Source organism: Ursus arctos, unplaced genomic scaffold (genome assembly GCF_023065955.2).
Source record: "Ursus arctos isolate Adak ecotype North America unplaced genomic scaffold, UrsArc2.0 scaffold_26, whole genome shotgun sequence".
Lineage (NCBI taxonomy): Eukaryota > Metazoa > Chordata > Mammalia > Carnivora > Ursidae > Ursus > Ursus arctos.
In genome coordinates this window covers 24,585,634-24,606,989 of record NW_026622941.1, presented here as the reverse complement: position 1 = coordinate 24,606,989, position 21,356 = coordinate 24,585,634, and the positions used below count along the sequence as shown (strand labels likewise).

The 21,356-nt window shown below is 37.9% G+C and overlaps 1 protein-coding gene and 1 pseudogene across 2 annotated transcripts in view; both read left to right on the top strand.

The window, feature by feature from the left end:
* Positions 1-21,356, top strand: part of ITPR2 (inositol 1,4,5-trisphosphate receptor type 2) — a 472,588-nt gene that overhangs the window by 123,585 nt on the left and 327,647 nt on the right. For both annotated transcript variants that reach the window (XM_026502230.4, XM_044385596.3), the window contains 3 exons: positions 7,603-7,754; positions 10,906-11,005; positions 11,549-11,709. In XM_026502230.4, the coding sequence (XP_026358015.2) occupies positions 7,603-7,754; positions 10,906-11,005; positions 11,549-11,709 (413 nt within the window). The remainder of the gene's footprint in view (positions 1-7,602; positions 7,755-10,905; positions 11,006-11,548; positions 11,710-21,356) is intronic.
* On the top strand, positions 11,716-21,343 carry LOC130544861 (60S ribosomal protein L21-like; annotated as a pseudogene).

Genomic DNA, 21,356 nt, shown 5'->3' with positions numbered 1-21,356 from the left:
AAGGGGATTTTTTTTTTTTTTTTTTGGAATAACACCACCCATTTTCACATTACCGTATTGATGCAGAATGTGATCTGATTTTTCAAGGGAGTGTCTTTGTCTATGCTGGGGATTCTTGACCTCAGCAATACTGATATATTGGCCCAGAGAATTCTTTGTTGTGGGGGGCTGTCCTTTGCACTGTAAGATGTCTAGCAGATTCATGGACTCTGCTCACGAGATGCCAGTTGTGGCCCTCCCTGCCCCCAGTTGTGACAACTAAAAATGCGTCTGAAAATTGCCAGATACCCCCTCTGGGGTCCAAACTCTCTGCCCGTTGAGAACCACCAGTCTTTGTGCAGAGACATACGTAAATAGCAGTGTTCCAGGAACCATGATACGTGGCTGAAATGTATTGGAAAATTCCTTTTTATAGACTATTTTTGGGGGGGGAGGTGAGGGGACTAGATTATGAGCGAAGACTCCCAAAGTTCCTTGAGTTTAAACTCTATATTCATCAGTGGTAAGTGATAAGGAAAAGCACGGAAAAAGGGTCATAGTAGGAATGAGTTTAAGAGTAACAGGTTCTTAACGAGCGGGGCGAGAGAAGAAGTGTCTGCAGCTTTAAATGGCAGGGTTATGTCTGTTACATAAAGTCAGCAGTGAGAGCCCAGGAGGGTCTGACCAAAAACACAGATGCCTGCACATCATTATGCTGCCTTGGCTGTGGCCACACGCAGGTCTGCAGCAGCCCTGAAAATGCATACATTCTTTCTTACAGAATGTCTCTGGCTCCTAACAACAGAATTGCAACGTGATGTCTCTGCTAAAAATTCGATGACTCACAAATGAGTCAACAGAGAAGGTGTTACAGGAGGCTCACGGTTGTGCCTCTACTGGCAAGCCCCAGGACGGGCGGGAGAAGCCAGGGGAAGCCAGGAGAGCCATTCGCGGATGCGGCTGTTTTTTCATAAGGGGATTTTTGACTTGTATAACCCGAGAGGCTGCGTGCCTTCCCTTCCAAGTGAAAATGCCAGTTTTATAAGAGCCCAGTGGACGAGGTTAACATTCTGAGGCTCTGCATTCCCTAAATGCAGGGTTTTGGATAGCTAGCTGATATTAAATCTAACACCTGTTTAAGCTCTGTTGTACCTTAAATGTATTTTCATGATGCAAGAAGGGAGGGCATTTTGCTTCTGTAATTCTCTGTGGGGACCTGGTGTTTTCGTCCCTTGTTTCTTACTTAAAAAAAGTCATGGGTTTATAAACAAAAGCCACAGGCACACAATTTTGAACAGAACTGCCTTCATATTATAGGAACATAATACTGATTTTTCTTATAGATTGAAGCTTGATCCATGCATTTAAAAAATTGTATATTTATAACTCATCATTCGTGTTTTATTGTTTACAGATTTTGAGGGGCTGTCTTGAAATTTACTGTGGAGCTGCTTATGAAGGAGAGTTTGTTAAGCAAATTAACAGAGTATGAGGATTAAAAGCAAAATGTATAGCACTGCTTTAAAAAACTGCAAAAGATGTTAGAAATTCTTTTCACCCATAAATAATTTTTACACTGTTTATAAATGGAATTAAAGCCCCCCCCCCCCCGGGGACCTAAGCAAATTATTTAGGGGTGTGGTGGTACATTCCACTCCTCCTATGTAATTAAAATTAAACCACAGGTCTTAAATAGTATGAGTAATTCAGAGTGACCTCTTTTAATTAGCCCTAATAAGTGAGGTTTTTCTGTTTGGAAAAAGATGTTATTGTTCATTATAAGAGTGTCAAAATAGAGAGGTTCCTGACTACTCTTTTTGGGAACCCACGTATTACCAAAGGGGGTGGGGTAGGAGGACAATCTAGGAACCTGAATCTGCTTTCTTTTTGTAAGTCTTGAAAATTTATTTTATGAGTATTTCAAAAGGAGAGGATATACGGTAGGATTGACTTGTACTAAATGAACTCACAAGTGACTGATGTATAAACCGCAATGCCAACTTTCAATTGCTAAGTAACTCTAAATTGTTGGGTCAGTTAGTGCATTTTCCTTGAAGGAAAATCTATAGCAAAAACTGAGTTATAATTAGAAGATTGGTGTGCAGGAGGCTCAGGAAATTAGATGACACATATTCTTTTTAGGGATATGGTATTCCTCCAAAAAGACCAGAATATTAATTTTTTGCATCTGCACTAGCAGTGATGAAAGAAACTGTCAAATCTTGTTTACCGAATCTCATTTATTTAGGCTACATGTTCATTTTCTGTTAATAAAGCCTTTCTTCAAACATGGTTCAATATAATTGATTAAATTTTATTTTCCTTAATTGAAGTCGAATTTTATTTGTGCCTTTCTAATAATCCACTGAAGCCACTTGTTCTCAAATCCCTTTGCCTACCTATTTGAAAAATCCTTTGGGTTATTGCTACAATTAACTGACCTTGTCCATTATTTCTGTGTTCCTACGTTATGAGGCAATCTTCTCTCACATGTATTGATTAACATTCGTTATTTTGGTGTTTCTTTCTCTTGGCTGCAGTAGCATCATATTATCTAAAAACCAGCTTTTTTACGGTATTTCTTTGTGACTGTAATCTCCTGGTCTGTTTCTCCTCAAGTTTTCATCTTACAAGGATTATAACTCAAGCAAACTTCCTCCTCTTTCTTTTAGAATTATCACTTCCTCTTCTTAAACCTCCTTCCTTCTCTCTTGGTTTTCTTCTTCATCATAGTCATTATCATTTTCAATATCAGATGTCGCCACCATTTTTACCACTGAGAGGGAATTCCTTGTTGCAAATGGTATTCTCCCAGGCCTGTGTAAGAGGACGCTGTAGCACTCCTGAGGCTTCCTTGGCTTCAGCTATTAGCAGTCAGGCAGAGGTGTGGTTCTTGTGTCACCATTACGTTCCAGGGAAAATGCTTCTTTGCATCCATATCTTAGTATAACTCCTGAATTTTCATGTCGAGCTACATGGCAGACATCAATGAAACAGCATACTTTGGAATTAGTTTGTTCGTTCATTAATTAATTCGTTCGTTCCTTCCATTTCTTTCTTTCCTTCCTCCCTCCCTCTTTTCTCCCCCTTCCCTTCCTTGTTCCTTTTCCCTCCCTGTCCTTTCCTCTCCCCTTCCCCATTCCCTCCCTCCCTCCCTCCCTCCCTTTCTTCCTTCCATAACTTTATTGAGATATAATTCACATACCATAAAATTCTCCTATTTAAAATATATAACTCAATGGTTTTTAATGCAGTTGCAGAGCTTGAAAATTATAGCCACTATCAAATTCTACAACATTCTTCTCTCCTGTAGAAGAAAGCCTAAATCCATTAGCAGTCACTCCCCTATCCTCCCCTGCCCCAGGCCCTGGCAGCCATGAATCTACTCTCTCTATGGATTTGCCTATTCTGGACATTTCATATATGGGCTCATAGAATATATGGCCTCCTTCACTTAGCATAATGTTTTCAAAGTTCATGCATGCTCTAGCATGTATCTATACTTCATTCCTTTTTTATGACCAAATACTATTCCATTGTGTGCATATACCCCATTTTGTTTATCCATTCATTATTTGATGGACATTTGGATTGTGTCCACATCTTGGCTTTTATAAATGCTGCTGTGAACATTCATGGACAAGTTTTGGTGTAGAAATATATTTTCATTTTTCTCAGATAGGTACCTAGACTTAGAATTGTTGGTCATATGTTTAACATTCTGATAAACTGCCAATCTCTTCCTAACTGGCCCCACCATTATATGTTCCCCCAGCCATATATGACTGTTACAATTTCTCTGCATTCTCACTAATACTTGTTATTGTCTGTCTCTTTGGTTATAGCCATCCTAGCGCATTTTACTAATTAGTAATGATGTTGATCATCTTTGCATGTGTTTATTTGCCATTTGAATATCTTCTATGGAGAAATGTCTATTCAAATCTTTTGCTTAATTTTTAATTGGGTTATCTTTATTACTGAGTAGTAAGTGTTTTTTATATATTCTGGATATAATCCCCTTATCAGGTATACGACTTACAAATATTTTCTCTCATCCTGTTGTTTTTTTTTTTTAATAGACACTATTTTTTAGGGAAGTTTTAGGTTCATAGCAAAATTCAGTGGAAAGTACACGTTTCCATATATCCCTGCCACCACATGAGCACAGCCTCCCCTGTATCAACATTTGGCACTAGAATGGTACATTTGTTACACTGATTAACCTACTTTAACATATTATTACCACCCAAAGTCTATAGTTTACATTAGGGGGTTCATTCTTAGCATTGTACGTTCTCTGAGTTTTGATAAAAGTAGCCACCATTTTACATGTCTCCATTATTATAATATCATACACAATAGTCTCACTGTTCTAAAAATCCTGTGTGCTCTGCTTTTCATTCCTTTCTCCCCTACTCCCTGGCAACCATTGATCCTTTTATTGTCTTCATAGTTTTGCCTTTTTTGGAATGTCATATGGTTGGAAACATACAGTAGTTAGCCTTTTCAGACTGGCTTCTTTCACTTGGCAATACACATTTAAAGTTCTGACATGTCTTTGTGGCTTGGTAGCTCATTTCTTTTTAGCACTGAATAATATTCCATTGTCTGGATGTCCCACAGTTCATTTATCCATTTGCCTACTGCAGGACATCTTGGTTCCTTCCATGTTTTGGCAATGACAGGTAGAGCTGCTGTAGACATCCATTTGCAAGTTTTTGTGTGCATATTTTGGTAAATACTAAGGAGCATGATTGCTGGATCATATGGTACAGAGTATGTTTTGTTTTGTGGGAAGCCAGCGAACAGTCTTCCAATGTAGCTGTACCGTTTTGCATTCCCACCAGCAATGAGTGAGTTTCTGTTGCTCCATGTCCTTGTTAGCATTTGGAGTCCTCAGTGTTTTGGATTTGTTCATTCTAATAGGTGAGTGTGTGTGTGTCTGTGTGTGTGGTTATCTCATTGTTGTGAGTGGCATCTCATTATTTCATTTGCAACTCCCTAATGACATATAATGCTGAGCACCTTTTCATATGTTTATTCGCCATCTGTATGTCTTTTTTGGTGAGGTGTCTGTTCAGGTCTTTCACCCATTTTTAAATTGGGGAATTTATTTTATTAATGCTGAAGTTTGAGAGTTCTTTGTATATTTTGGGTAACAGTCCTTTATTAGATATGTATTTCTGCAAATATTTTCTCCTAGTTTGTGGCTTGTCTTTTCATTCTCTTGATAGTGTCTTTCACAGAGCACTGAAAACCAATTTCTTCGGTGCTTCTTTCAGGGGTACCCTTGGTGTTGTTTTTCTCTTGTGTACTCCTGTTTTTCTTCTAGAGTATCACATTCATTTCCCTTTCCTTTGCCCGGTTTCCACCTTTCCATTCCGACTATTTCTCTTCCTTGAGGATCTTCCTTCTAATCCATTTTGAGAGTTGAAATGCAGGAAATAAACAGAACTGTACGAGGGCTCTGCAAATTTCAATAAGGAATAACTAAAATTAAACCAAAATGTTTTCGAGACCCAGAATAATAAATTCCAAATGATAGAATTTCACTTGAGTAGCTACTGTCAGAAATTTATTTGGGAAGAACGCTTAGCTCACAGATGATCTTTAAAGACCCTTCCCAATCTCAAGATTCAGGAGCCTAAGCTTTATGTTACTTGAGCAACCTTCTCCCCCGAATCATTTTTCTGGCCAGGCTACTCTTATTGGGTTATTTAAAGACATTTGGATTTTCTTTTCTCAGGATATGTGGGTGTTTTTGTCCCTCACGGAGTTTGTCTTCAATTCAGACTTCCATGCCCTCAATGCAGATCACTGTGAATATGTGTCTCATGACCCATGAGAATTTTTTCAGAAGGCCTAAGGAAGGTTCTTAGCTGTGATTTCTTGCCCACCCTTTGAGGAGTGATTCAGTGAGTGTTCGAGGGCTCAGGCCAAGCCCCTGGCTTTGGTTCACTTGAACTGAGGTGCGGCTAGTTGGATTTGGGGTTGAGCATTCACTACCACAACCCACTGCTCCCTTCTCCTCCTTCTTTCCCCCTCCTTCTTACTTTTTCTCTCCATTTTCCCTCTCTTCCCCTTTCCACATCCTTCATCAACTGTAAGTAACTGCAGTCATTTCTTTGTTTGAAGGAAATGATAATATTCATTTTACTCTCTTTTAAATTTTTGTTGTAAGATTAGTGAGAACAACAATGGCTTTGGTATCATGAAAAACTTTGTGTAAATTCAAAAATATGGTTTGCTTATTGTTTCTGCATTTTTTCCCTATATCTCTGTATTCCCTTATAATGTACAGTAAGTCTAAGTGTGCTTTTTTTCTGATCAATAAGTGTAGTTTATACTTAGTGATTAGAAACAACTGTTATGGAGATCAAACTACCTGGGAAGAGTTTTCCAGATCCCTGCTTTCATTTAACTCTGAATTTTGGTCTCTGCAGAAGACGTATAAGTCAAAGATGAAAGGAGCTACCAGGTGCTTCTGGGCTATGTGGGATTTAGCAGCTAACAGTCTTGCTCCTGATTAGGAACGCTGGGGGTTCCTCTGAGCATTTACAGTTCATGGTGCTACCAATTTGCACACCATTTTCAGAAGACATCAGAATGAAACCACAAAGGAAATGGTATTCACAATCTTGGGATGGGACTTCAAGTGAATGTTTTGGAATGATTGGGTGTAATATCTCATTGTTATAGTGGCCATTAAACAACTGTTTGTCGTTGGCAATGGACTGCTTTCATCTGCCTTTCAAACACCCTTTCTCTTCCCTACTTTCATTCAACTTCTTGTGATGGTACAGCGACACTCTCTTTCTCTCTCTCTCTCCTCTCATTTTAAAATCTCATTTCTTTCAATAAATTATGTGTAAGTAATTATATTTATGTATGTAATTGCCAATCTTATATTACATTTGTTGTATCACCTTTTGGTTTCTTGTACATCATATTCTTCCACAGGGATTGAGACTTCGTTCAAGTAAAAATATATAATTACCAATCTTGAGTGGTTGTCAGCTTAAAATGGGGTATTTTAGAAAGATTCACTGAGTTTTGCATCATCATGAAGGCTTTTGCTTGTGAACATCCCATTTTATTTCACTTTAGATGCCATTATAGTATGTATTTGGATTTAATGGGATAAGCCGATGAACTGAATAGGAATATTGCTGTTGATTCCTCTTCTCTCCAGGTTAATGTCCCGATTATGTTCTGGGAGTTAGTCAGGAACTCTGAGACACTGCCATGTTGACTCTTGAATTTATGAAATCTAGATGATTCTACACACTATTTCTTCTATTTGTTTTAAATGTGGAATGGTCAAAACTACTATGTAAATAGGTTTAAGACAAGGTAAGGGAACACAACTATTATGACTGTTAGTGCTTTGATAATTTGCCCAGATCAAGCCATCTCTCCAGGAGTGCGTTACTTATCACTATTGATAATAATTATCTCCACGGCTGTCAGGCCTGACCTGCTCTCTCTGGATGACGTGAAACAGACATCTTTCTGATCCAATGAAGAAATAATGGGTAGATTTAAATCTTGTCTCCTGATTAATTGGAGAATTTAGTAAGAAACCTGTTAAAAGTAAGTAACTTTGTATCTCCTCAATAGAGAGATGGAGATCTTCCAACTTCAAAGAAGAAACGCCAGGCTGGGGAGAAGATCATGTATACTTTAGTCTCAGTCCCACATGGAAATGACATTGCGTCCCTTTTTGAACTGGATGCCACAACTCTTCAGAGAGCTGACTGCCTGGTTCCAAGGTAAAACAAACAAACAAACATTTATGTATGTATATGCATGTATATATGTATATATATATTCTTTGAGTAATTGTAATGGGAGGTAAGGAATTAATATATAATGTTAATAGAATTTTTGTGATATCAAAAGAGCAAGCGTAAGTAAAGAACCAGTGTGTAAAAATCATGCCTCTTTTGTGAGAAGATTCATATAGTTTGTTTTATTCTCATAAATAAATGTGCAGGACCAAAGAAATTCTGAAAAATTCATAAGAATTATTTATTCTTATTACTTGTATGGCCTTTGGTTACTAACATGAAAAATGATCTAGGAGCATTTCTATTAATACTTATATCATTTATTTCTATTATGTCAAATTCCAGGTTTCTTTCATTCATTCATTTATCCATTCATCCATTTGTTCATTTATTTAATCATTCAGTCAGTAAATCTTTATTGAACTTAACAGACATTGCCCTTGGCATGGGGAAGAGAACTGAACAAACTTAAATTCAAATGAGGAGGAGACAATGGACAAGTAAACATAAAATAGAAGGTCGGGTAATAAAAATGCTTTGAAAAAAAAAATTGCAGAGAGAGTTGTATTAGGTATGATGTTCAGAAATGGCCTCTCTGATTTAGGACATTTGAGAAAAGACCTGAATGTTTTGAGACATCAAGTCTTCCCATTAGGAGTGTTTCAAGCAGCAGGAACATGAAATGGAAAAATCTTGAAATTTACTAGGTGTGCTGAAGGACCAGCTAGGAAACCAATTGGACCTAAGTGAGTGACAGGTGGGGAAGTGGAACTGGTAATGAGGTAGCCAGAACTTACTGTAAGAGAAGGTCTTACATTCTTTTGCTTGGATTTGATTATTTTAATTTAAGCTCTTTTGCCTGCAACTGTCTATCTTCCAACAGTTGCAGTACGATGCACTATGATGCACTCTCTAGGTATATCGAGGAGTCTTGCCCATATCATTAGATCTAGTGGGATGGTTCTGAATTGTCCTTGATAGAGCGTTATTGTACTTGGCCTTGGGAAGATGGCATTGGTTATACTGAAGGTACCTACACGAGATGCAGACGCTGTTGTGTAGGTTACTTCCAGGGAGGGTTGCTGCACTAGCACTTTCGAGAAACACTCCTCCTGAACTTCCCAAGGTGTTTCCTTGTTATTCTTGTTCATGAGAAATGCTGCCCAATCTTGACATTATAGCAGCTGTTGCTCATGCTTTCCTGTTCCAGTGTTATAAGCCTGTAAAGACATCCTGTCTGAGAGTTTTCCCTGATCTGGGTTGCTGGCCTTCTCTTTTGAGTATTGGAATCTTAATCAATTGTTACTATAACTTCAGTCATTTTAGATTTTAACTCAGCAGAAATGGAGTCCCTCTGGAACTCTAACCAAAAAAGTTTGCATAAGGAAATGGTAAAAGAATCTCTCTATAAAGTGCACAGACCCATGATAAGTGGTTAATTAAAGGTAAATTAGTGGTAAATTTGTGATTATTTGTACAAGGATTGGTTTGTGCTATTTTAGATTTTTCGAAACTCAGTCTCTGTTGTATCTACCTTTATGAATGAGCAGAACCATGATGCTGAGTGAACCGCTCTTTCCCAGAGGCCCTTGTTTTATTTGGTTCTGTCTTCTTGGCCTTAATGCTTTTTGCCTCATGTTATACGATTTATTTATGTCTTATATTTCCTACCGAGCTGTCAGCAACTTGGAGGCACAGAACTTACCACGATGCTTATTTTGAAGAGACATTTTTACACATATTTGTTAAAGAAATGATGATAAAAGATTCACTAAAATGGTAATGTTTGAGTTGGGTGAAGTTCTAGCTGTCCTTTCTCAGGTGTTCCCTCACAGTTCATATACATTTGATTCTTGTTTTTCCCAGTTCATTGAATTAGCAAATACTGAGCCACTGTTCCTAGAAGAAATATGGGAGTAGGTTCCTGTGAGCCTCTGGTCCCAATATTTTCATCAGTCAATATCACATAACCTTGTGTTATGTGTATTTTTGTTTAAAAGACGTTTTATTTAATATGTATTGTTAATTCATTAATATCGAACTTACAGCCATCAGCACTATAACTCATGCCCCAGTGAAGCTTATCTAACACGAGTATTTTCTCCATAAGGCACATCCCACTCTTGTCCGTAGAATCCACTGGACAGCTGTTCAGCACTATTCTCAGGACTGTTTTAAACAGCAAGCCCATCAACAAAAAGCACAGAAATGTGGAGAAACATGGCACTACCTAGACCCTGAAAAGGACGCTTGTTTATAGTATAAGCAGAAATGAGAAGGCAGAGCATTGCCTTGTTCAGCCTCATGGGGAGTGTGCATAGTGGGGACTCAAGATTTTTTTGCCACCCTGTCCATGTCCAGGAATGATTGCAAAAATGCCCTGACTGTTGACTTCGGGGTTACAAATACATTTTAGTGAGTAGGTGAATTCACAAGTACAGAATCTGCAAATAATGAAGATTGGCTGTATATGCTTTTACATGCAGATGGTTAAGTTACAGAAGGGCCTCCGATCGGATAGCAGTGTTAGCTGAGGTGGCTGCTCAGTGGTTCTCACATCGGCATTGCCTGGGGAGGCTGCGAAGATACTCACTGTTGGCCCTACCTTCAGAGTTTCGATTCAGAGCACTGCGATGAAGCTTCAGAATTTGCATCTTTTTTTTTTTAATTATTTATTCCAGAGAGAAAGAGAGCACCTGAGAGAGCAGGGGAGTGGGAGGGGTAGAGAGAGAGAGAGAGAGAGAGAGAAACCCAAGCAGACTCCATGCCAAAGCATGGAGCCTGACACAGTGCTGGATCCTGTGATGCTGAGTTCACGACCCCAGCCGAAACCAAGAATTGGCGCTTAACTGACTGTGCCACCCAGGTGCCCAGAAACTGAATTTCTAACAATTTCCCAGGTGATGCTGATTACACTTTGAGAACCACACTTTGAGAACCACTGGTCTAGGTAATAATACTACATGCTTTGAAATAGTCTTTGACCCAGAAGTTTTTCTTAAACCAGACTGGTCTATACTCGAGTCAATTACTAGTCTGAAATCTATTCATATCATGTATGAAACTGTTAAAATATGTTAATATGTAAGTGTGCTAATTTTTTATGATCTGTTTTTTTGTGTTTTGCTTTTAGGAACTCATATGTTCGGTTGAGGCATTTATGTACCAACACATGGGTAACAAGTACTAGCATCCCCATAGACACAGATGAAGAGAGACCTGTTATGTTGAAGGTAAATATTCTTGAGAGTGGTTTAATTTGTAGCCAGATGTTGTGTGATTAGGATCAGGGGGTGATTGGCATGTCCCTTACAATCCATCTTTGCCAATATTAGAGATTATTGCAATTAATTTCATCAGGTATTCATTCCGCCAGTTGCTTTGGTCACTGAACTAAGTGGCTTGGCTGCTGTCAGGCTGTGATTCCGGAGAATGCAGCACACAGACCCAAATCGTAGGAGCAGCATATAGAAAGGGGAGAAGATTCCAGGAGTACTTTCTCTCTACATTGTTGACACTGAACCGAAGGGCAAATGTGAGAGGATATGGTTCTAGGTGGGCTTTGGGAACAAGGCAGGAAATGGGCATGGAAAATCTGTGTGTCCCTCCAGTCTTTCATAGTGGATGATGCGTGTGGGAATTATTGTGTGTGGATGAACTATTCCTGTCCGATTTTTCTTAAACAGTATTAAGATGTGTTAGGACCTGAAAAAAATTGCATAGTTATTAAAAAAAAAAAAAACACAACTGATCTGAATGGAAAAAACACATTGCAGATTGGAACTTGCCAGACAAAAGAAGATAAAGAAGCATTTGCCATTGTGTCTGTCCCGTTGTCTGAGGTCCGAGACTTAGACTTTGCCAATGATGCAAATAAAGTGCTGGCGACCACAGTTAAAAAGCTGGAAAATGGTACAATAACTCAGAATGAAAGGAGGTTAGTAACTTTTTAAAATGGCTCTTAAATCATCAAGAATCAGTTGTCAACTCTTGTGGTAAACCTCAAGTGAATGAATGACTCTAAGGGAATATTTAGAATGGTCTCCATAGCAGCACACCTGCTTCCGAATCAGCAGATCATGGTGAGTGAATGAAAATGGTGACATTAAAATCTGGTAGAATATTCACTTTTTCCATTTTAGCTTGGCTTGAAGGCAGTTGTTTTTTTATTCACCAATCCTTTCCTTTTAAATGTTTCATAAAAGACTTGTACTTCATTTAATATTTAGATTTAAGAGTTCTAAAAGTCCTAAAAGAAGTGTCATGTTTTGGTATTCTTACTTATTTATTATTATTTATTATTATAAGAGTTCTAAAAGTCCTAAAAGAAGTTTTATGTTTTGGTATTCTTATTTATTCAAGACACATTTGTCTGCTCTGGTACCACAAAATAAATACTAGAAAACAATCTGCAAGGTATAGTACTCTGCCCTTGTAACTCCCACAGAGAAACTGGATCCTTGATTCTTCAACTTTGGTTCTGGAGATAGTTGAGAAAGGAATGCTACTGATAGCTGTCAATTTTATCATTCCTCCTTTGTGTTGGTACTGTAAATATATTTTATCTACTCCTTCAAATAGTTCTGAGATGGACATTATTCTCATTTTATGTAAGTGGGGGATTTAATCATGTGTGGTTTTATTTTTTTTAATTTTTAAAATTTTTAGAAAGATTTTATTTATTTGAGAGAGAGAGAGTGGGAGAGAGAGAGAGAGAGAAGCAGATTCCCCGCTGAGCAGGGAGCCCGATGCGGAACTCAATTCCAGGACCCCAGGATTATGACCTGAGCCGAAGGCAGATGCTTAACTGACTGAGCCACCCAGGCGACCCTGATCATGTGTGGTTTTAAAGTCTATATGTTTTCAGTGCACCAGGGCACAAGTATTCTCTATATTTCCCTTCTTGATGATCTGCTATACACCTTTACATTCGAACAAGAAAAAGCTTTTTGTCAATTTCCCAGGCATTCCTACATTGGAACTCTCATCACAGCTGGGGAGATGGTAATTGGTATAAACACTGTGGAAAATAGTTTTTTTTTTTTAATTTATTTATTTAACAGTGATAGAGACAGCCAGCGAAAGAGGGAACACAAGCAGGGGGAGCGGGAGAGGAAGAAGCAGGCTTCCAGCAGAGGAGCCCAATGTGGGGCTTGATCCCAGTACCCTGGGATCACGCCCTGAGCTGAAGGCAGACGCTTAACGACTGAGCCACTCAGGTGCCCCACTGTGGAAAATAGTTTGACAGTCGCTTGCAAACTTAAAGAAATCACTCCTCATATAAGCAGAAGCATGCAGTGTGTGTCCTGTGACTGGCTCATTTCACATAGCGTAATGTCTTCTAGGTTCACCCACGTTGTCACATGCGACAGTATTTCCTTCTTTTTTAAAGCTGAATAATATTCCACTGTATGTATAAAATAACATTTTCTTTAAATGTTCATCCATCAATGGACATTTAAGTTGTTCCCATATCTTAGCTGTTGTGAATAATGCTGCAAAATAGTCCAACTCAAAGAAACAGAGTAGAATGGTGGTTGCCAGGGGCTAGTGGGAAGGGGGGAATGAAGAGTTCTTATTTAATAGATATAAACTGTGATTTATACAAGGTAATCTGTTGTACGACATTGTGCCTGTAGTTAGCAATACTGTACTGTGCACTTAAACATTTGTTAAGAGGGTAGATCTCATAAGCGTTCTTACCACACGCACACACGCACATACACACACTCCATGACTCACCAGTTCTTCTCCTAGGCTGCATGTTTTTGAACATCCGTCCAAAAGAAGCCCCTACACGTGTGCAGCAGGACACGTGTTTAAGAATGTTCAGCCTTATTATCAACAACCCCAGACTTAAAAAACCATCCCGTGTTCATCACCAGTTGAATAGGTGAATACAATTCTGATAAGTTCATGTGATGGAATACAGTACAGCAATGATAATAAATGAACTGCATCCATGTAACAACATGCACTTGAGACTAAGCAAGGACTAGACACAGATAGATTCACTGTGATACTATTTGTACAGTTCAAAAGTGAGCAAAGGAAATTCTATTTCTTTGGAGTGCTTAAGCAATTGGCAGAGCTATAAAGAAATGCAAGAAAATAATTGTCAGAAAAATCAGGGTGGGGCTCCCCTTATAGAGGGAAGGGATTCAGGGAGGCTCCTGCCTTGTTCCATTTCTTGCTCCGGGTGGTGGCTTTATGGGGTCACCTTAGAAGTATTCCATAACTAAACATTTATGTTTTATGAACTTTTAGATGTATCTCTTATAATACAAAGGAACAAAAATCCAGCTTGCTTTTTCCCACCCTCATTCGTAGGAAAACATCACAAATAGGCAAACAAATGGAATCGCTGTTTCTCAGCTTACTTTCAGTTCTTACCTCTGTTTTTCCTCACAAACGTGAATTTGGAAATAACTATTGAAAATAATTATATTCAATCGTACCTCAAACTTTGTTGGAGAAAATAAATGAAGGGCAGAAGCCGAAACAACTGCCCCGCTCTTCTGGACGATAGGTACTTAGATATCCGAGCTGGGTCACGACATGTGACGGGATCCGATGTGCACATAGCACTTTTTATCGACCTGTTTTCTATCAATGCTTCCTTTGGTTGAATCCATTCCTTTGTCTCTGTCACTCTCACAGATGCACAGAAATTTACTCAGCCTCACTTAAAAGTCTCCCTTACTGACAGTAAGGTGTTTCTTGAAGAAGAGGACAAGAACAGATATGAGCCCTCCCTCATTGGTTGTAACCCCAAGCAATTTGCTCGTCAGTTTCTGCCAGAGAGAATCTTGACCCCTCATGATTCTTGAAGGATGGTCCTGGACTCAGAACTGAGCAGAGATCATGCATTTTTATTTTCCATGCTTCTTTCCCCATGTTTTAGAGGAGAAACATTAGAGCAAAGAGAAATATGCCTATGAAGTTGCAATTATTGATCTTAATTTAGTAATTTTAGGAAAGTCATCTCCCATCAAAATTCATTCAAAGCTGCCTGTCAGTATGGTGGGACTTATTGGCGTACTTGAATGGATTTGCATTATTTTCTCTGTTTTAGAATGCAATATAAAATTCTTTCTGAAAATACCTCACAACTCTGACTTTTTCCCCCCCTCTGGAGAATGAAGTTATTATTAAATCTTCTTTTACTCAAAACCAGAAAGAATGAGACAAGGTCAGAGGGAAGATGTTAGAATATTGCAGATCTAGCTCAAAATGCCTGTGTTGTTTGATTTCTGTCTCGTAGCTCCCCCTTTGCTCGCCCCAGGAATGGCCTCTGGAGGCGCAAGCTCCTGGGCTAGGCTCCCAGATCCGCACCCGCCGTTTCTGATCTTATTGTGCATAGTTGCGCCAACAAAGTAGAGAGCATTGGGAGCATGCTGGGGGCTGGGAGGGAGAGAGAATGGAGGGGGTTAAGTGCTGTTCAGAGCTGGAAGAAGTGATGCATACAGTCATAAACCAGAATTTCGGCACCATGTTTAACCTCTGAGGGTCCAGAAAGAGATGTGGGCTTCTGCCAGCATTTATAGTTCAGAGCTATAATTAAGTCATGTTTATTGAACTCCTGGTATATGCCACGCACACACGCTCATAATGTGGTAGTGAACAGCACAGACCGTGGCCATGTTTTTATGCAGTTTACTGGCTTGAGGTTGGTTCTGATTGCTCACGATAGAAACTCAGGATCTAGAATAGCGGTCATCCCACGTGGAATCACCAGATCAGATATCCTTGTTTGTTTGTTTTTTCAGATCAGATATCCTTGTAATTCAAAGTTAGTATCTTCCTTAGCAATGTCATTTTTCCTTAAATTTTATTTGCCTGATAGTACTATTGCTATACTAGCTATCTTTTGTCGAGTATTTGTCTAAATCCTCTTTTCGAATAGCAGTTTATTTCAGATTTCCTGGGCATTTTGTTTTAGTAATGTCTCTTGTGAGTGGCAGAGAGCTAGATTTTATTTTTTATTATTTTTTAATTTTTTTTAAAGATTTATTTATGAGAGAGAGAGAGTGCTGGGGGGGAGGGGCAGAGGGAAGTGGAGAGAGAGAGAGAGAGAGAGACTCTCAAGCAGGCTCCCCACTGAGCACAGAGCCCAATGTGGGGCTCTGTCTCATGACCCTGAGATGATGACCTGAGCCGAAATCAAGAGTTGGGCGCTCAATTGACTGAGCCACCCAGGTGCCCCCAGAGAGCTAGATTTTAAAAATCTTATCTGCTCTCTTTTCTCCCTCTACTATTCTCTCAGTCCTCAGATCAATTTCTTGGGTGTTCAGAATGATTTGATACTTTACCTAGATGTGTTCCAGGGATAAGACAAGCACAGGGTCCCCCTATTACTCCACCATTTTAACTCCTCACCTAATTTGATCCCTTCCATCTGGAGCCACCATCTTCCAGTAATTCGCCAAAATGACCAACACAAAGGGAAAGAGGAAGGACCCCTGTTGTATTCTCCAGGCCTTTTAGAAAACACAGAGTGGTTCCTGTGGCCATGTACGTGCAAATCTACAAGAAAGGTGATATTGTGAACATCAAGGGAATGGGCACTGTTCAAAAAGGAACACCCACACAACGTTACGATGGCAAAACTGAAGAGTCCACAACGTTACCCAGCATGCTGTTGGAATTGTTGTAAACAAACAAGTTAAAGGCAAGACTCTTGCCAAGAGGATTAATGCATATTGAGCACTCAAAGAACAGAGATAGCTGCCTGCAGGGTGTGAAGGAAAATGATCAGGAAAAGAAGGAAGCCGAAGAGAAAGGTACTTGGGTTTAACTGAAGCTCCAGCCTGTTCCGCCCAGAGAAACACACTTTGTGAGAGCCAATGGAAAGGAGCCTGAGCTGCTGGAACCCATTATGTATGAATTCACAGCGCGATAAGTATAAAAAAAATAGATAGAAGACCTCAGGACAATAAATAAATAAATAAATAAATAAATAAATAAATAAATAGCTGAAATTGAATCTGATAGTCTTTAAATTATTTTGCATTTAAGAAATAATGTGTTTAGGGGTGCCTGGGTGGTTCAGGTCATGATCTTGGAGTGCTGGGATTGAGTCCACATCAAGCTCCCTGCTTGGTGGGGAGTCTGCTTCTCCCTCCACCTTCCCCCTGCTCCTTCTTTCTCGTGCTCACTCACTCTCTCTCTCTCTCAAATAAATAAATAAAATATTAAAAAAAACCACAAAATAATGTGTTTGGATTTATTCTAATTTTTTTCTTTAGTGTAGCTTTTTTTCTTTTCCCTCTACTTTCTTGCTTTTTGTTAAATTGGTAAAGTTTATATTTTTCTCCCCATTTTCCCTTTCCCTCTACTGGATTAAAAGCTTTAGGTTATGTTGCTATTTTTTAGCAATTGCCCTTAAGTTCTTTTCATACATTTTAACTGCATATTCTTTCCTATAAAATTTGAAGCTATTAAATACTTATTTCTTCTGTCCTTGGGAGTAAAGTATCTCAGAATGGTTTAATTATGCACTGATGTTCTCCTCATCTTTCTTAGAATATGTGTCTAGAACCATAGTTCTGTGTTTATTGTTTTTATTTAAAATTTTTATTTTATAATAGTTGATATCTACAAAGGAGTAGATGTGTCATGCAAATTATGATATACCACCTTTTTTATTAAAATTTTTATTTCTAAAAATTATTTTTACTATGAATTGTATTTCTTGTTATATTTTACCTCTTCTGCTTGCATCTTGCTCCTCACATCTTTTCTCTGGGTTCACTTTTCTTTTTGCTGAAATTTATTCTTTAAGCCATTCAGTCAGCGGCTGTGGGTTATAGATCTTCTGAATTTTTAAATATATGGAAATATATTTACTTTACTGCCATTCTTAAGTGCTACTTTAATTACATAGAGAATGTTAGCTTGACAGTTATTTTCATTTAGTATTTTAAAATTATAATATCATTATTTTCAGACATATTTTATTTTCATTAAGAAGTCTTTTGCTGATAGAATTTTTTACTTTATTGACCTTTTTTTCTTTGCTTTTTGGTAATTTTGTACACTTTGTCTTTGATGTCCTGAAGTTTTACTCTGGTGTGTTTACAAAGAAATTTTTAATGCATTTTTAAAAACTGAGGTACAGTTGGCATACAACATTATATTCGTTTCAGGCATACAACATTTTTATTTGGTATTTGTGTATATCGTGAAATGATCACCACATTAAGTCTAGTTAACATCTGTCACCATACAGACTTAGAGAAATTTTTTTCTTGTGATGACAGCTTTAAAGATTTACTCTCATAGCAACTTCCAGATATAGGATACAGTATTATTAATATTGCTGCTGTGTTGTACATTATGCCCCCAGATCTTACTTATTTTATAACTGGAAGTTTGTACCTTTTGACTTTCTTCACCCATTTCGCTCACTCCCTACCCTTCACCTCTGGCAATCTGTTCTCTGTATCTATGAGTTCATTAATAAAACCTTTTTTTTTTTTTAACATAAGGAAGTTTAATTTTTTTCCCCACCTGACATGTAAAGTAAAAGTAAACTTTGTATGCTTATGTTTTCCTTTAATTCTGAAATGTTTTCAGCCATTTTCTTTCAAATGCTACCTCTTTATCGTTTCCCTCTTTCCTCTCTCTTGGAACTCCTATTAAATGTATTTTGGATCCTCTTAATTCATCCTCCTTATCTCTTAACTCTCCTTTTAGAATTTTCCTTTTTAAATCTTTCTGGATTGATTTTTTTGATACTATCCTACAAATCACTAATTTTTCTTAGAATGTGTGCAGAATAGTTTACTTTCATGAATTAGATTTTTATTTAAATGATTATAATTTTATTTCTCAGATTTCTGTTGGTTCTTTTGTATATCTACCTGTTCACTTGTATCTGCCTTTTTAAGGTATGTTTGTCTTTTTTGTCTATAATTGCTTTCTTTATCTCTTTGGTGATTGAAAAAACTTATTTAAAAGTTATTTTGAAATTGTTCTTGCATTTTGTTGGTAATGAATTGGCCTCTTGATTTTTTTTAAAAGATTTATTTATTTGAGAGAGAGAGAGAGAGAGTGCACTCGAGAGAGCACAAGTGGAGAGAGGGGCAGAGGGAGAGAATCTTCAAGCAGACTCCCCGCTGAGCGCAGAGCCCAACATGGGGCTCAATCCCATGACATCATGAGATCATGACCTGAGCCAAAATCATGAGTTAGACACTTAACTGATTGAGCCACGGCCTCTTGATTTTTACATTTGATGGGTCAGGCTTCATGTCCTTTTTCCTCATGTGCTTTGGAATTTGAATATGCAGGGTCTTCTTAGGTGGGTGGTTTTTGCTTTTCCTTTCTCTGCATTTACTTATCTCCTCTATCAGTTTCATGGTTGCCTCTACTTGGCATGTTTCAGCTAGTTTAGAGCCAGATCTGAAATTGAGGACCAAGAGTCCATGTCCTATGGTATTTTGAGGCTCAGTTGCTGAGATCACAGGTGGCGAGGTCCAGTCCTGTCATGAGTTTCCTCTCTTTCCTCCTACCACTGTGTAGCCAGAGCTGAAAAGGGGCCACCAAAGTTTTAAGGTTCGTTTAAAAGGTGGAAAATCCCTGCTTTAATATCTGCTTTCACATCTTCAACTTAGTTCCCTACTATGTGCTTTCTGTCGTGGTTATCTTTCAAGGATTGAACAATATCTTTGCTTATCACCGTGTTTTTCTTACTTTGGTCCTAATCCACAAAACTTTTTATTTTTTTTAGGTATATCTTTCAAAAATATATTTTATGTATCATTGCCATATGACAAAGTCTCACAAAAAGTTTTTAGTACAAGCAAATTAATAAGATTGAGTGAATTAGTAGGACAAAATCACTTCTGAGTATAGAATTGGAGTTTGATCCAAACTGAAAAAAACCCAGTTGCTTTGCCACAGATGGGGTGCTTGAGGTGAAAAGGGGGGAAAAGGGTTTCAACAGTTTCAGGTCAAAAGACAAGACTGGTTTTCTTGCCTTGCATTGCCCCATCATCAGAGGAGCCAGGCTATGTAAGCAGGGCGAATATATAGTGATCCTTCATTAACCCTCTTCATTGTCTTGATCATCATTCCAGTTAACTGTCACCAACTCAGGCCATTTGGAAGACTTTGAAGCAGAGTGATTTGTAGTTGTCCCACAGTTGTGTTTTCTTAGATGTCTAAACATTGGAACACACTTAACTTGAAATAGGAGAAAAAGAATATTGATAATTTTAAAAGAAAGTACATATATTTATGCTCAAACTGGACTTATAGATTGAACAGATAGCAACTGAAGTTCAACTTAATTTCAGTTGGTTGAAGAAACCTGAGCTCAAAATAATTTTTATTTTTAGGAATACCAGAATGATTTGGAAGACATTAAGTCACAATTTCAAAAGAAATTCATACCACATTTCAATGCACACAAATCATAGTTGGCATTTCTGTGGTTGCCCTCAAAGGTTATGTGAGTAAATCCTACACAGGCACATTTTCAAAAAGAAACAGATTGGGTTAAAGTTTAAATTAGGTACCCCAAGAAAACATAGAATCTCTGGAAGGTTGGAGTAGAATTTATGATTCCTGGAAATAGGTTGAAATTTGCCTGTAGGTGGCTAAATTCTGGATTAGGGTATGTCCATTTGGCTCCAAGAAAGTTACATTCTCTTTGAGGAGGTAAATCTGGAGACAGATCAAGATGTTTCCTAACTGAATCCATTCTGCATTTCTCTGGATTTGTTGAGCGTCTTCTATTCTAGTTTTCTTATTGATGTGATCATGATTGACCATGCTAATAATAGTGAATGATTATGCTGAAGTATATGGATAAAGATATGAATATGTATTTGCTGGACAAAATTTTTCAAAAATTAGAACAAATTTAAAAATTCATATGGAACATGATAAAGGGCAGATAGAAGAAGGACGTAGAAAATAGCTAAGGGAGGAAGGGTTTTCAAGATACTTCAGATTCTAAATGCCGCTGAAGTTCAAGTAATAGTTAAAATAATAAATAAAATGTAGAGTTAAAGGGGAATGTTAGTGTATGATTTTAGAATACTATGGTTTTTGTAGATCAGGTAATAGTTTAAGAGCAGTTTAGAGCAGCTGATTGCTTGCTCTGAATCTGTTCACAGATCATTTAGGTTTTTCCTATTCTGTTCATTGGAGACATAGAAGTGTGGTGAGGATTAGGAAATGTAGTTTGAGTCAACAGTAGAAAAATAATTTGAATTTAGAAATTTAGAAATTGAGCTGTTCTCCCTTAAGCAGAAATACTCTTCTAAGCTGGTCAGTCATAGAAAGGATCTGGTGGTGTTAGCCTATCAACTCATCTCCTGTTGGGGCTCATGTGGCTTTATTTCATAATTGTCTTTGCAAATACTTGATTAGAACTGGAGGCAGGAGTGGGGCTGGAGAAGCTGGAGAAGCCATGTTCTTTGTAAAGATTTAGGTAAACTGAATTAGATATTTTGTTGATGAAAGAATTTTTATTACAAAATACTCTCGATGTTCCAGTGTTTCAGTCTTTAGTGTTTATTAAAAAAATATTTTCCAAAATTAGAGTAAAATCTCCTTTTCATTTTATGATAG